Source organism: Athene noctua, chromosome 2 (assembly GCF_965140245.1).
Source record: "Athene noctua chromosome 2, bAthNoc1.hap1.1, whole genome shotgun sequence".
Lineage (NCBI taxonomy): Eukaryota > Metazoa > Chordata > Aves > Strigiformes > Strigidae > Athene > Athene noctua.
In genome coordinates, this window is record NC_134038.1 from 97,831,496 (window position 1) to 97,844,994 (window position 13,499).

Genomic DNA, 13,499 nt, shown 5'->3' on the forward strand with positions numbered 1-13,499 from the left:
ACCTATTGCTCTCGGATGATAATCCTCAATGCAGGAGGCCCTAAGCAAGCACCCTACAGGGCTGAAAAAAATGCCCAGATGTGAAATTAATTATCTTTTTACATTTGAGCACCTCCTAACAGCAGCTGCAAATCTGAACTTGCTCACATCAGTTTAAACTGATGCTCGGGTTGTATCTGCAACCAACATTACATATATGTATGCTACTGTCTGTCTTCCAAAAAGGTAGTTGCTCCAGGCAGTCCATACAGGCCCTGCCCATTTGCTAAAGAAAGGGGTTTCCCAGTGTGCAGAGGGCCACAACACGTACTAAAGAGATACTCCATAATCCATTAAAAATAAATACACAAGTCTCCCAGCTGCTGAGCCATCACTGCTCATAGCAAGCTGGTTAAATAAGATTTTTTTGTATCATCTGATAAATAAAGCTCCAACATTAGAAAAATTATTACTGGCATTAATAACCCACAAAACACTCAGTGCCAGATACAATCCTCAAACTTGACAGGACCGCAGAATACTCAATCCCAGCCATGGATCTTCCCCAGAGAAGAGAGCCCCTCCAACAGTCCTTGCAATTCCTTCACAAGCTACCCTGTACACATTAAAAACACCAACGAGAGGAGCATAGAGTTTATTTTCAACTGGGAATCAGGTTTCCCTGCACTGTCCCCACTCCTCTCTCCCCATCCTGGCTTTAGACCGCCTGCACAACCACCCAGGGAAAAGCCCCCACCAGTGACAGTGATTGATCCTCTTCCAGCCACTCTGATGAGTTTGTCATGATCACCATCCTCTCAACAGCGGCCAGCCACAGCGGTCCCGCAGTGAAAGAGCAGAGCGAACATCAGAGGACCCAGCTCCTGTCCCTGTCACCAGTTTCCCATACAAACTTCAGCAAGTCTCTTAATCCCCCTGTGCTCCCTCATTCCCAATAAGTAGCTTTGGGAATCCTGAAAGATGAAACCAGCTTCAGGAAGGCAGGTAAGTACAACCTAATTAAAATACACAATCTGCATTATGGAAGATGAAAGCTCAGGATAGAAATCCTCAAGCTCATTCTCATCATGTCACTCTTGCTTAGAGTGGACAAGAGTCTCAAACGACACACCAAGGGTATAATGCAACAATTTTGTCCCCACCTGACACATAAGGGGTCAGGTCTCTAAACACAGATGGCAGCAGGTGTGGTTTCAGCAGCTGCCAAAACATCTGCGCACATCAGGCCTTGTGAAGGATCACCTTTGCCTATGTGAACAAATCTAATTTCAAACGACAACCACTGTACCAACACAATTAAATTTATATGAAGTGCTGCAAGACAGCACTATACTCAAAGGCATAAATAAATCTGCTAGGGAGCACTGAATCTCACAAGCAAGCAGATCAGCATATATGAGAGAAGCGAGATGGCTCACAAACACAGACTTTCCTTATTTTAGGCTACAATGCATCAAACTATTTTTTCCTAATGGTTAGATGGTGGAGTCCAGTAGAAATTATAGCCAGAATTACATTTCAGGTCCATGGTTCTCTCAAGCTATGTCAACAGTCATAGACCACGTTCAAATGTACTTTGGCTAGTTTAGCAAAGATGTCACCCCTGCAAACTGAGCATCTCATAACCCTGATTTTTAAGCAGAATTCTTCAGCAACATGAATAATGAGTCCTGCCTATTAACCAAGGACACAAAATGAAGGATACTTTGTCATGTATTTGGATAATGCTATATTCACAGCCTAGTCCTGAGGAGCGCTCTGCCTGATAAACAAGTCTTTATCAGAGCATCTCAAACTGTTTAACCAGGAAGCATCTTTCACAACACCAAATTGACAAGTTCCTTTAAGGCAAGCAGCAAGTCACAAGAGTTCTGCAAGCTCTGTCACACTCATTTAGTGACGGCACTATGGCTAATGTTTCTAAACACCTCTGCTTCAAATATTTTCCATCTTATTTTTTACTCCTGCAGACATGCTGCCATAACATGTTATAGAAGCACCACTGTATCAAGCTGTGGAATTGCACAGCTGTAGCTATATCTTCAGGGGTTTTTTGATGAATGGGTAAAAAAAAAAGGAGTTTGCAAGCAAATTCCTACTTACATGAATTATTGTGCCTGACAAATATTCCCTGTAAGGAATCAGGGATTTTCATCTTCAAGGAGACTACTGAAGTAAGCAAAGGCTTGCAGAACCATGTCCCAAGACTCCCACCAATCGTTTCCTAAATTGACAGAGATGCCTTTGCCAAGAGGACACAGATCTGCAAGGCCAAGCTCCTCTCTCTGCAGCACAGTTAGCTTTACTTTCAGGCCACAACATGTTCTCAGCATCATAAACTTCAACTATTTCCTTTCCATCCAGTAGAGCTTTATTTGCATTTACAGTGAAGAAAGTGGGATCAGAATCCAAACTTCTACATGCATCTTTCAGGTATATTTCTAGAATTTATTTTAACATGCATGAGCTTGGCAGCAACTATTTCAGTTGTTCTCCAAGCTATTCTTTCCCCTTTCCTATCCCCACACGAAATAGTAACAGTTGCATTGTCTTTTATGGACTGAGGAAGTGAAGGAAGGGGAGGGACTTCCAGGAATTTTTAATTTATATATTTTTCACCTTAATTTTTTAAAATTTTTATACATATATGGAACTACAGGCAATGCATATGTATAGACACCAAGAGAAAGTATTCCGAGTACTCAGTCTAGCCTTCACATTTTTAAGCAACATCACTCTAGTACAGCAAGGATAACTACTATTTTATAGTTCTCTCTCCTTGCTTGACTATTTGGATTTTGAAAAGCTCTCTATATTAAGGCTTCTCATTAGCCATGTGAAGCCCAGTACCCTAGAGACAGTATTTAATTCAACTGTGACCTCCCTTCTGGGCATTTCCTGGCAAAAAATCGCCAGATGGAAGAGCTGAAGACTGCCAAACATTCACTGCAAGGAAGTGCCAACACAAGGGTCTTTATTGCTGATAAAAGCCATGGAAACATCAGAATGCAAAACAAAGTTGCTACCTTTTTTTTCCACCTCCATCTGCTTCACTAAAGCTGTGATTGCTGCTGCAGTGGAATTGAAGGCACCAGTTTTCACCCTGAGGTTAGACTCTAGCACAGTAGAAAATGACAAAAGTAATTTTACTCCCTGTGTTATATCATTATTTCTATTCTTATGTCACTACCAACCAAGTTCCTCACACCATGTTCTCATTTTCTGTGCTCTTCACCATGCTCATACTTAGGAGTTAATGCTTGATAAATAATAACTTTCATCATTAGTCCTGGCTGGGCTAAAACAAAGTATGCTATTACTCTTTCCAAAGGAGAGGAGTGAGTAAACTCATTCTCCACAATTCCCTAAGATTCTTGTTACCCTGTGAGCAAGACCTGAGTATTAATAAGATCTGATGTTTGTGCCATCCTGGATGTCAGTTCCACCATCTGGAAGTGCAGCTATGAGAGGCATCCAAGGTGTTCAAGGATAATTACACTTAAGAGCTGCCAGGTGCATGAGTCTTCTCTGACATTGGTGATCAGCACTGGCTGTGCCAGCCACCTCTGCTCTTCACCACATTTTTAGCATAGCCAGCTCCTGAACAAGCACAGAAACACTCTTTAGGCATTGTAGGGACTTTTGCTCAAAGGCCTCCAAACTCACAGTGGCCCAGCAGCCAAACAAGATTCCTCCAAGTGTTCACAACAATAAACCACCTAAATTAATACATCAACCACTTATACACAGAGTACAGCTGTACCAATGCATCTAGAGCTGGGCTACACCAGTAACATGGACATATTTATACCAGATGATGCTCTAAATAATATATATGAAATTGACAATTTATGCCTGCACATGAGCAGGAATAACCTGTACCAAATACAGATGACATTAGGCCAGGAGAACAGCATTCACGCCAGGAGTCAAACCAGCTGGACTTCTAATGGCCACACAGCAATTATTACATTAAAGAAATCATACCCCTTGCAGTCATAATTATACTGGTACAAAAATCTATGTGCAGACCAGGCCTTAAATCAATTTAGGGATGATACACAAAGGATTGCTCCTGTTTAATTACATAGCCATTTAAATCAATTTGTTTAAATCAAGGCTTAAGACCTGAAATAATTTTTTTTTTTGTAAGGAGTGTGGTTTTGTTACCTGCATGCACACTGACCTCATAAATTAAGTTCCCAGCTTTGACAGCTCACTCTTATGAACTACAAGTTTATTATATGAATAATAAACAAAAAAGCAGTAGGGTAAACACTTCTGCTTGGGTGGTTTGCGGAAACCAGAACAATTCATGGCAACTCCGGATAACACTGTGGCAAACTGATATTAACAGTGAAGGGTGTTGTTGCATTGTGGTGGCCTGTGAAAAACACCAGTCTTGGTCGTCCTAGAAATTTAACTCCATTTTCATCCTCAGTGCTTTGCCACCACTATTGCTAAAAGGGCAAAATCTACTGCACATATGCTGCACATATGAAGACAAGGACAGTAAGTTGTAATACGCTTCAACACAATTTACCTAGTTCTCAAACAGAAGTGGACAGAACAATGTATTCAGCATCATGCAGAGTTTTTACCCTGCCTCCATCAGGGGCTGTGCTCAACTATCCACGTCTGGAACCACACAGCAAATCTCTGTCATGTAGTGTTAATCTTGGACATGAGAGGGCTTTAGGAAAAAGAAAAAAGGAGGGAGAAGAGACAACAGTGGGAAGCTTGAAAAGCTAGTCATTTAATTTGCCCAGCATTCTTTTCTCCACATTTATCTATACATTCGTCCTTAATTCCCCTACTTAATATTCTTCTAGAACCCAGAACAACAGAAGCAGGACACATGTCCTTCCTTTACCTACACCACTGAGCACCCAGCAACACAAGTCCCCCAAAACAAGCAACAAGACAGCAAATCACAGAGGGAAGGTCTGTTAAAGATGGATCAGACAGTTCAGTACCAAGCAGGTATCACAGTAGCCACCGCCTGTCAGAATGAAGGCATAAAGCTACGCAAGAAAGAATAATAAGATATCTGTTTTTTGCTGTTTCCTTTCTTAGAGAGATGCAATAATTTACTTCAGAAATGAAATAATCACAATTCTTAGCCTTGGCACAGTTCTAACAGTATAAACACACTTTTTATCAGAACCTTCTATCATCTTCTCATAGAAGAAAGCTATGATACACATTTTCTGTTTGTGTAACAGCATCCACAGCACAGTTGTGCAGCTATGTATTTTTGTTAAAATGGCACAAAATGCTGTCTACATGATATCTATTCTACCAACTGTGCCAGCAAAAGAAATACAAAAGGTGGTCCTCACTAGCACAGCCACAAGGCTAGAACACACATGTCCACACCTTTAGCAGTAATTCCTGTTTTGTTCATGAGAAATTATTTTACCATTTCCAGCCCTTTCCCAACACCACATTAGTCAAATCTTCATCAGCACTGCCAGAAGCCATGCCTAAGAGAGCTACTAACCTCTTTCAGCCATTTTCAACAACAAATCAAGACATTATGGCATTGCTAATACTAGTGCATCACCGTTCACACTGACAAGGATGCCCTGGGAGGACCTGTGCTGGAAATAGCACTAGTCTTTGAACAGTTGAGTTTCTCCAGTACCACAGACAGCAGGAAAAATAGCTGTATCTGCCACCATTGCTAACACCAACGTAAAGCCAGAATAGTGCAAGAAGAATAGTGTTCAAAGTGCAGCGAGACAGGCAAAGGCCATAAGGACTTGCCTTTTTTTTTTTAAATCTTCACGTAGATAAAAGCACCCAACTCTTATATTTAAAAGAAAGTCAGATTTCTCAAAGTATCACCACCCTGGCTATGGGCTCTGCCTAACAAAGGATGACAGATCAAACATTGGCAGTGGCAGAGGCCAGCACTGCTCTCGCTTCCTTCACTGCTCCTGTACTGAAGGAGCAAGCCCCAGCAGCTGAGCAGATGGAAGGAGAGTGTCTGTGCTCCAGCATCATATTTTGCCATTTAAATCACAGGGAGAAGTAGGGCAACTGAGGGCTTGGGCATGAATTTGTTTTAGCCAACTCACCTACAAGGCACGGTGATCTCTGACAGAGGATGGTAACTTCCTAAACTTGAGAGAAGCTGCTTTCCACATCTGTACGACCTCCAGTTGAGCAGGCACAAGACTAGACCTGCAGCAGTCCTCAGGAGGTTCAGCCCATCCTGCTTCAGCTGCCCACGCTGGTCCAGAGACAGCAACACAGCAACTCATCTTTGCAGCCTTTCATGATCCCTGAGGCCAGACACTCATTTTAAAAACAGTACAGAGGAAACTGCAACAACACAAACTGACCCAACCGGATACAGGATAGCAGTGGTGGGCTTCATGCCTAACACTGTTTAATGCAACCACTTCAAATGCAACTGGCTGCTCCTTAGTCTAGGCAAATTACGGTGCATCATCATGGCATGAGCTCAACATCCAAGTCTGGTTCATACTGGGCTCCCAATCTATCCTACCACTGCAATGACTGAATTGGTGGTTACTTTCAAACAGAAGATGACAATTGGGAACAATTAAAACACACCTTTGATTTGAAGGCCAGAAAGGATATAAGGCAGGGGGGTTGTCTGTTTTTTCATTTTTACCTGTTTGTTTTTTAACAGTACCTGAACAGTGCTCTTTGCCTTTACTGTCTTGGAGGTTCAATCCCACAGTATCTCTGTAGGAGTTTTACAGGAATAACACTAGAATTAAAGGTTCAGTACTGACAGAAAAAGGTCAATGAAAGAGCTAGGTGCCATTTTCTGTGGTATACCATCATCCCTCAAGCGGGAAGATGACTTGCAGCCAACTGTCAGCAGGCTCTTTGGACTGACTTTCTAATATATGCAAAAAAAAAAGCATCACAGCCTTTGCTAGCTCTGCTGATTAAAGATAGACAACACTTAATTTGACTTTCGTTTGCAATAAGATGACCATAATTCACACTTAATATGCTGCAGAGTCATCTGCCTTCCAAGTACAAGAGCATGTTCTGCTGAAAGTCACTGCTGTTAGGTCAAATTTAAACTCATATTGCAGGACAGATATTACATTGCTATTTATAATAAATAATCATGATAATATTTTCCCTTAATAGAGCATCTCATCCCGAAGGATCCTAACCATTTTACAAACTCTGGACCAAGTTCTATTCACTGCTACAAACCTGTAACCTCTGACTGATTTTCATGGGTGCAGAGGAGTGTAGAAATTAATTAGAGATTGCATCAGATCTGTGAATTACTTCACTGCAGCTGATGTTCCTCCCACTTCAGGGATAGATCCAGTGATAACATTGTCAGTGCTTTAAAAAGGAGTTCTCACAAACATATTCTCGACTGCAGGCCTGTACTGCATGTCTGTGTGATGCCAGTGCTTCCTGGGAAGGGGTGAGAAGGTAAGGATCCAAGCAGTACTATTTATGTTCCTCTCTAAATAAAGATGCTCCCTCATGACCACAATCAGGTATAGAAGCAGCACCGGTCAGCAAACAAATTTAAGTGCTCCTTAAGAGGAAGAAATTCTGGAGGGCTGGAAAAGTCATACTCTGTATAGTCCCCAGGCAGAAGGGACTCCTACCATGAGCTACAATATAAACATTTTAAAAAGTAATACTACATAGACATGTCTGCAAACACGTGCAGCGAATACTCAGCACACAGCTCAGTGTTCCTGTCCTCAACCTAAGATGAAAGAGTAAGCAAAACCACTATAAATAGAATTAAGTGTAACATCTCAGAGACATTCTTTAAACACATCTGGTACTTGATTCTTCCCAAAAGCAAAACATTTGCTTCCCAGAAACACTTATGTGAACCTCAGGAGTAAGTTCTCTTTAGGCTTGACTCAAGCACCAATAGGACCAGGCACATAAACATGTCTGTGCCTTCCCCTTCAACTTCAAGGTGAAATGTCATCAAGGAATTCTTGGCACCACCTGTAGTAAGTCACTTCACCTGATGTGGCAGCTATTCAGTCACACAGGGCAACTGTTTCAGTCATAATCTTGAGAACATTATATTTAATTGAACAAGGAGGAGGGATTACACTGCTGTGTGTTTGCTGAAAGTCACTGCTAATAGGTCAAATTTAAATTCAATATTGCAGGATAGATATTACACTGCTACTAATAATAAATAGTCACAATAATGTTTTTTTCTTAAAAGAGCATCATCCCAAAGGAACCTAACCACTTTACAAACTGTGTCTGGACCAAGAACAGGGTCATGTGTTGACAGTTTTGAACTAGGTGGATGGTCATTTCATTGTCTGTACCAGCAACTCTTCTGATCCCAAGCACAAATAGGCACTCTGGTGACATATTTTTGTCCCTGTATGCAAACACATCTCCCATGCCTGATCAGGCTTGGGATACGACTGTATTGCCGATGCATGCGGACAGAGGAAAAGCAGACCGCTTCCAGCAAACATGCCAAACTTTACAGTTCCGTGAAAAGGGAGAACACCCTTATTCAACATTAGGACTGTTGTCTATGATTACCTAAACATTCAGCCATTGATCTTTCTTGATCACCAAGCAGCAAGTCAGTCAGGACATTAGTTTTGCATTATGCTACAGGGAACAAGTACAAACAGCAATAAACAAAAGAGCTTCTAAATGAGCAGCACAGACCAGGGGCAGAAAAGAGAAAGGGCTGCTCAGCCCCATTTTGTAGAAGCAAATAAGGAATTTGATTCCTTTCACAGAGAAGTGACAGAGGCCATCAACGTTATTTCACATAAAACACCAAAGGTTTTATTCATTATTTCAGTCATCAGCCAAACCAGCTTGGTTTCCAAATCTCCCTTGAACTTGGTCTGTTCCAGAGACTTACCCAACATTGGTCTAGCTCCTAAGAAAATAGCCATAGAGTCAGACCCAGCTCAGGATCTTGTTTCTAACAGGGACGAGCAGCAGAGGCTTAGAGAAGTTAACAGGGCAAGTTTAAAGCTATATTTTTCCCACTTTCTCCCCCCCAACAGCTTCCAGGAAGCCACTGTTCGTGGGACTTCCTCAGCTTGGGCGTGTATTCACACGTTTGTGTTTTAATAGCAGTTGATGGGCCACCAAGCCAAAAACATGTTTCAAGCAGCAATACCTCTCTATGTCAGACATATCAGTGAAAACAAAGCAACTGAGTTTTTCCCATTACGTGGTCTGAGTTAAAAACAGCTGCAGGGGCACCTGTTTCACCCCACCTTCATGTCCAGAGTACACATCAGAAATAGGCCAGAGTGGATTTGAACATGTTGCAAATTCAGAGTGTAAACACAGCTCTAGACAGTGGAGAGAAATACCGCCAACTGCTTCCCCAGGCTTTTACTTTTTAATAATGAAACCTCCCCAAATGAAAACGCTGCATTTGGCAACAAGCCCACCGAAAATAAAATACAGGTACAAAAGAAAAGTTGGTCCCTGCCTCTTCCTACACTAGATATGGCTCCTCTCATATAGAAGCCAGATCAGGGGATATTAAAGAATAACTCATGTCTTTTCTCAACTTTTCTGCTGCAATGCAGGGCATCATACTTAGACCTCCTGAAGACTCCATCTATCATTAAAACCTCTGGTATCCCTGTCTATGTTCTATCACTAGCTGCTGCTTAACATTTCTTGTGTGAAATCTCAAGAGGGGAAAAAACCCCACACAACAAAAAAATCAAGTTAAAAAAAAATCCGCATCCTTTCCTTATCATAGTAAGGAATGTTTTTCCACCTTCTACTTTCCTCAACCTATACAACATTGCCCTGCTTACCAGAGGTTTCCAAAACCCCCACTTGATGACCAATCGCACTCCTTCCCTCCAAACATAAAATTCAACGACTAAAGCAAAATCCAGAGCACAGCAGTTCCCAAGCCATGAAGCACAAGTAGGGCCAGGAGAAGGAGCTGCCAGCAGGGAGGTATTCCTCTCAGGGGTTGGGGAATCACTGCTCTAGCCCCATTCGCACCTGCATGAACATGCAAGAACTTTAATTGTTATAGAGCCAATCCCCGAAAATTAAAAACCTCCACAACCTACCAGTAAAAATCTAACTCTGAAATAACTGTGGGAATATTTATTTATATTCCAAGAGATATTTCTGCAAATAATAATACACTAAAAAAAACCCATCACAAGTTGCACGTTATCACCTTGTAACATATTTAATCCCTACATAATAACCACTCCATGCATTTTCACACACAATTTACTGCCCCTGCAACATACAAATAAAGACCATTGGGGAACAGGAGGAAACTAAATTAACTAGGAGGTGAAAGGGAACTGAGAATGGTACACTACTAATGAATAAGGAGAAAACACCTTTTTTTTTCTCCAGTCTGTTGCTAGCAGATTGCGTCAGCAAGTTAGAACATCTCAGCTACATCAATTGTGAGAATCATTCATAAATTCATCACGTTTGGGAACAGATTTTTTTCTTCTTTAGCTGCAAATATTCAGAGAGGCACAAGACATAATATTACTTTAAGCCCTCCAGATAAGTCACACCAATTGTGTTTCTTTATTATTTCAGAAATTTTGTTCTTGTAGCAGATGCCTCATGTCTGCCTGAAACCTCGTGGGACTCTACCTCTAACAGCATAGGCAAGCCAGGGCACTTTCATGAGCAACACCTGCAGGAAAGAGTGTCACAGGAAAACTGATACAATTGTCACCAAATTAATGTGTGTCAAACGTGAAACCTTGTTACCTTGATAGTGTCTTTTACACATGTTTTGTGGGATATATATTTCTACATTACAAATCCACTTGCGCATCATTCTGGCAAGCAAGCCAGTTTTCTGGCACAAGTGTTGTATCCTAGGAAGAAGTCAGAAGTATATTAGGAAAGACAAGAGAATGCTCTGACTCCACGTACAGAAAGTAACACTGAGCAAGGCTTCCAGACAAATGCCTTACACGGGTACTTAAGGGAATTAAGGCAGTACCTAAAAAACCGTAATTGCTTTATTTTAAAGGTTGAAAACACTAGCTGGCTGTGATATTTGCAGCATTTGAACAGTAACTAATTCTAAGGAGTACGCCGGTAGCAATGTAACACTAGGACGTGCCGCACACATTTATGAGGCTGAAGGCGATAGCCATCAGCCTACATCTCTGCAGCCCCAGAGCCCAACCAGCCACCCTGACTCGTTAACCTCACCGCGCTCCGCAACAACGACCGGCTCACAGCCTTCTCCCTTCACTTTTTCCCCTTTCCCACCTATATTACCGGGGCAAATTAGGCCCTCCTTACTCCGGAGGGTACTCCACTGAAGTCCATGAGACAACAAATGTTCAAGGCTCGGGGAGCACGAAGCTGAGAGTAAAGCCCAGACTTGAGCTCACACAAGGGAAAGCGAGATGCGGCCCATTTCTGCACGCTTGAAACCAGAGAAGCTTAAAACAGTGCATGCCTACTTTTTCAGTCCCTCCCTCCCTTTGTACGTGAGATCCTAATTAAGCCGCGGGTGTAAAAACGTTTCCTCCGCTGTCACCGTTTCCTGCCTCCCGAGATCTCGGGTTCGCAGTTGGGGACGCGGGGCCGGGAGCAGAGGCGGCACCCACAAGCCCCACGCCCCCCAGCAGCGTGGGTACCCCCAACGCGGGAGCGATGATCCCCTGCCAGGCGCATATGGAAACCGCCGGCCAAACGCGGGCAGGAGGAATATTTGCTCCTTTTTACCGCGACAGGGGTGACACCTGCTCCTTCCCCCGCTCCGTGGGCCGGGTGTCAGGCCCAGCCCTGCCCAGGCTTACCCCAGCACCCCAGAGGGACGGGTGCCCGCCGGCGGGGACCGGGGGGGAAGGGGGGGCGGGGATGCCCCACCGAGCTGCCGCAGCGCCATCCCCGCCGCCCCTCGGCCTGCTACAGCGGGCAGCCCCTCCGAATAAACAGGAAAGGGGGGGTGGTGGTGTGTAAAAAAAAAAAGCAAAGCAGAGGAAAAACTCCGCGCTGAGGCGGGGTTTCGCTTCATTCAGCCCAAGGCGAGAGCGAAGCCCGCGCCCGGGTCGCCCCCGCCGCCCCCCCCGCTCGCTCCCACTCACCCAGGGTCTTGACGGCGACCTGCCGGGTGAGCGGCGGCGGCAAGTTGACGCAGACCAAGTCGACGTCCTGGTGCAGGAGCACCTCGTCGATGCGGCTGGTGTAGAAGGGGACGCTCATCTCCTTGGCCAGCTCCTCCGCCTCCTCGGGCGTGCGGCCCCACAGCGCCTTCACGGCGAAGCCCTCCGCCTTCAGCAGCGGCACGATCACCCGCGCCGTCAGGCCGGTGCCGAACACCCCCACCCCGGGCAGCATGGCGGCGGCGAGGGGCGAGGCGAGGCGGGCGGCACGGCACGGCACAGCGAGGCGCGGCGCTCCCTCCCTCAGCGCCGGCCGGGGCGGGGGGAGGCGGCCGCCGGGCGGGCGGGAGAGGGAGGCAGCCCTCGCTGCCGGCTGCTGCTGCTGCTGCTGCTGCCGCCGCCGGGACCGGGACCAGCCGCCCCCCGCCTCAGCAGCGCCGCGGCCGCCGGCTGCCCCGCCATGCCCGCACCATCACACACGCCTCCGCGGAGACGCCGCCGCTGCCCTCCCTTAACGGGCGCGGGGCGGGCAGGGATAACCCGCCAACCGTCCTCCCTCCCTCCCCCGGCGGAGGCGGCCGACGAGCGCGGGGGGCGGCGGCGCGGCGCTCAGCACCGCTCCGCTGCCATGTCCGCCGCGGGCGCCCGCTCACCGCGGGGAGGGCGGGGCCTCGCCGTCACCTCCCCTGGGTTCCTGCACCGCCCGCCCCGCCCCCGCCCCACCATTGGTCGCCGCTCGACCCGCCCCCGACGCACCATTGGTCGTCGCCCGCCGAAGCCCCGCCCCGGCAGCGCCGGGCGGCGCGGCGGGGCGCCCCCTGGGAGCCGGCGGGCGCCGCCCCGCCCCGCCCCGCCCCGCCCCGCCCCGCGTACACCGGGTCGGGGTAGGGAGGGGTCGGCGAGCGACTTGCCCGGCAGCCCTTGCCCCTCCGCAGGTGCGGTCTGAGGGCCCGCGGGGGGTTCCCGTCCGCCTGGCGGGTCGGTTTCGGGGCATCTTCCCATCGCCGGGCCCACGGGGTGACACCCCCCCGCCTCTTCCCGCACGGGAGGGCCGCTGAGGGGCCGGGGTAAAAGTTGGGGCGTCGTGGTGGTGGGCGCCCGGTAAAGGCACGGCAGAGCTGGCAGAGCCGCAGCAGCGGAGCGGCATGGGCTGGTCGTGTCCGTTGGCCTTCAGCCCGCCTCCGGAGCCCTGTGACAGCTCTCTAGAACTGTGAGGTCCTGGAGGGCGAGGGGAGCTGCCCCGAACCCCGGCACCAGCCACGCTCGGTGTCGGACACCAGCTCCCCACCCGCGCCTCCCTCCACGGCCGCGATGCCCGGCCAAGGTCCGCGCCACCCACCCTGTACCGACTGTCGGTCATCTGCTCCCCTGGCAAACACCGCGTCTCTTCGGCTTTACGGGGAC

At 46.7% G+C, this 13,499-nt stretch overlaps 1 protein-coding gene across 2 annotated transcripts in view; it reads right to left on the minus strand.

Annotated features, from left to right (window-relative positions):
• The window catches only part of GFOD1 (Gfo/Idh/MocA-like oxidoreductase domain containing 1), a 76,246-nt gene extending 63,514 nt beyond the window's left edge, over positions 1-12,732 (minus strand). The window contains exon 1 of one of the 2 annotated variants that reach the window (XM_074899690.1): positions 12,074-12,732. In XM_074899690.1, coding sequence (XP_074755791.1) covers positions 12,074-12,330 — 257 coding nt within the window. In that variant the 5' untranslated portion in view covers positions 12,331-12,732. The remainder of the gene's footprint in view (positions 1-12,073) is intronic. The other variant, XM_074899689.1, reaches the window with a different exon arrangement.
• Between the last annotated feature and the right edge of the window lie 767 nt (positions 12,733-13,499).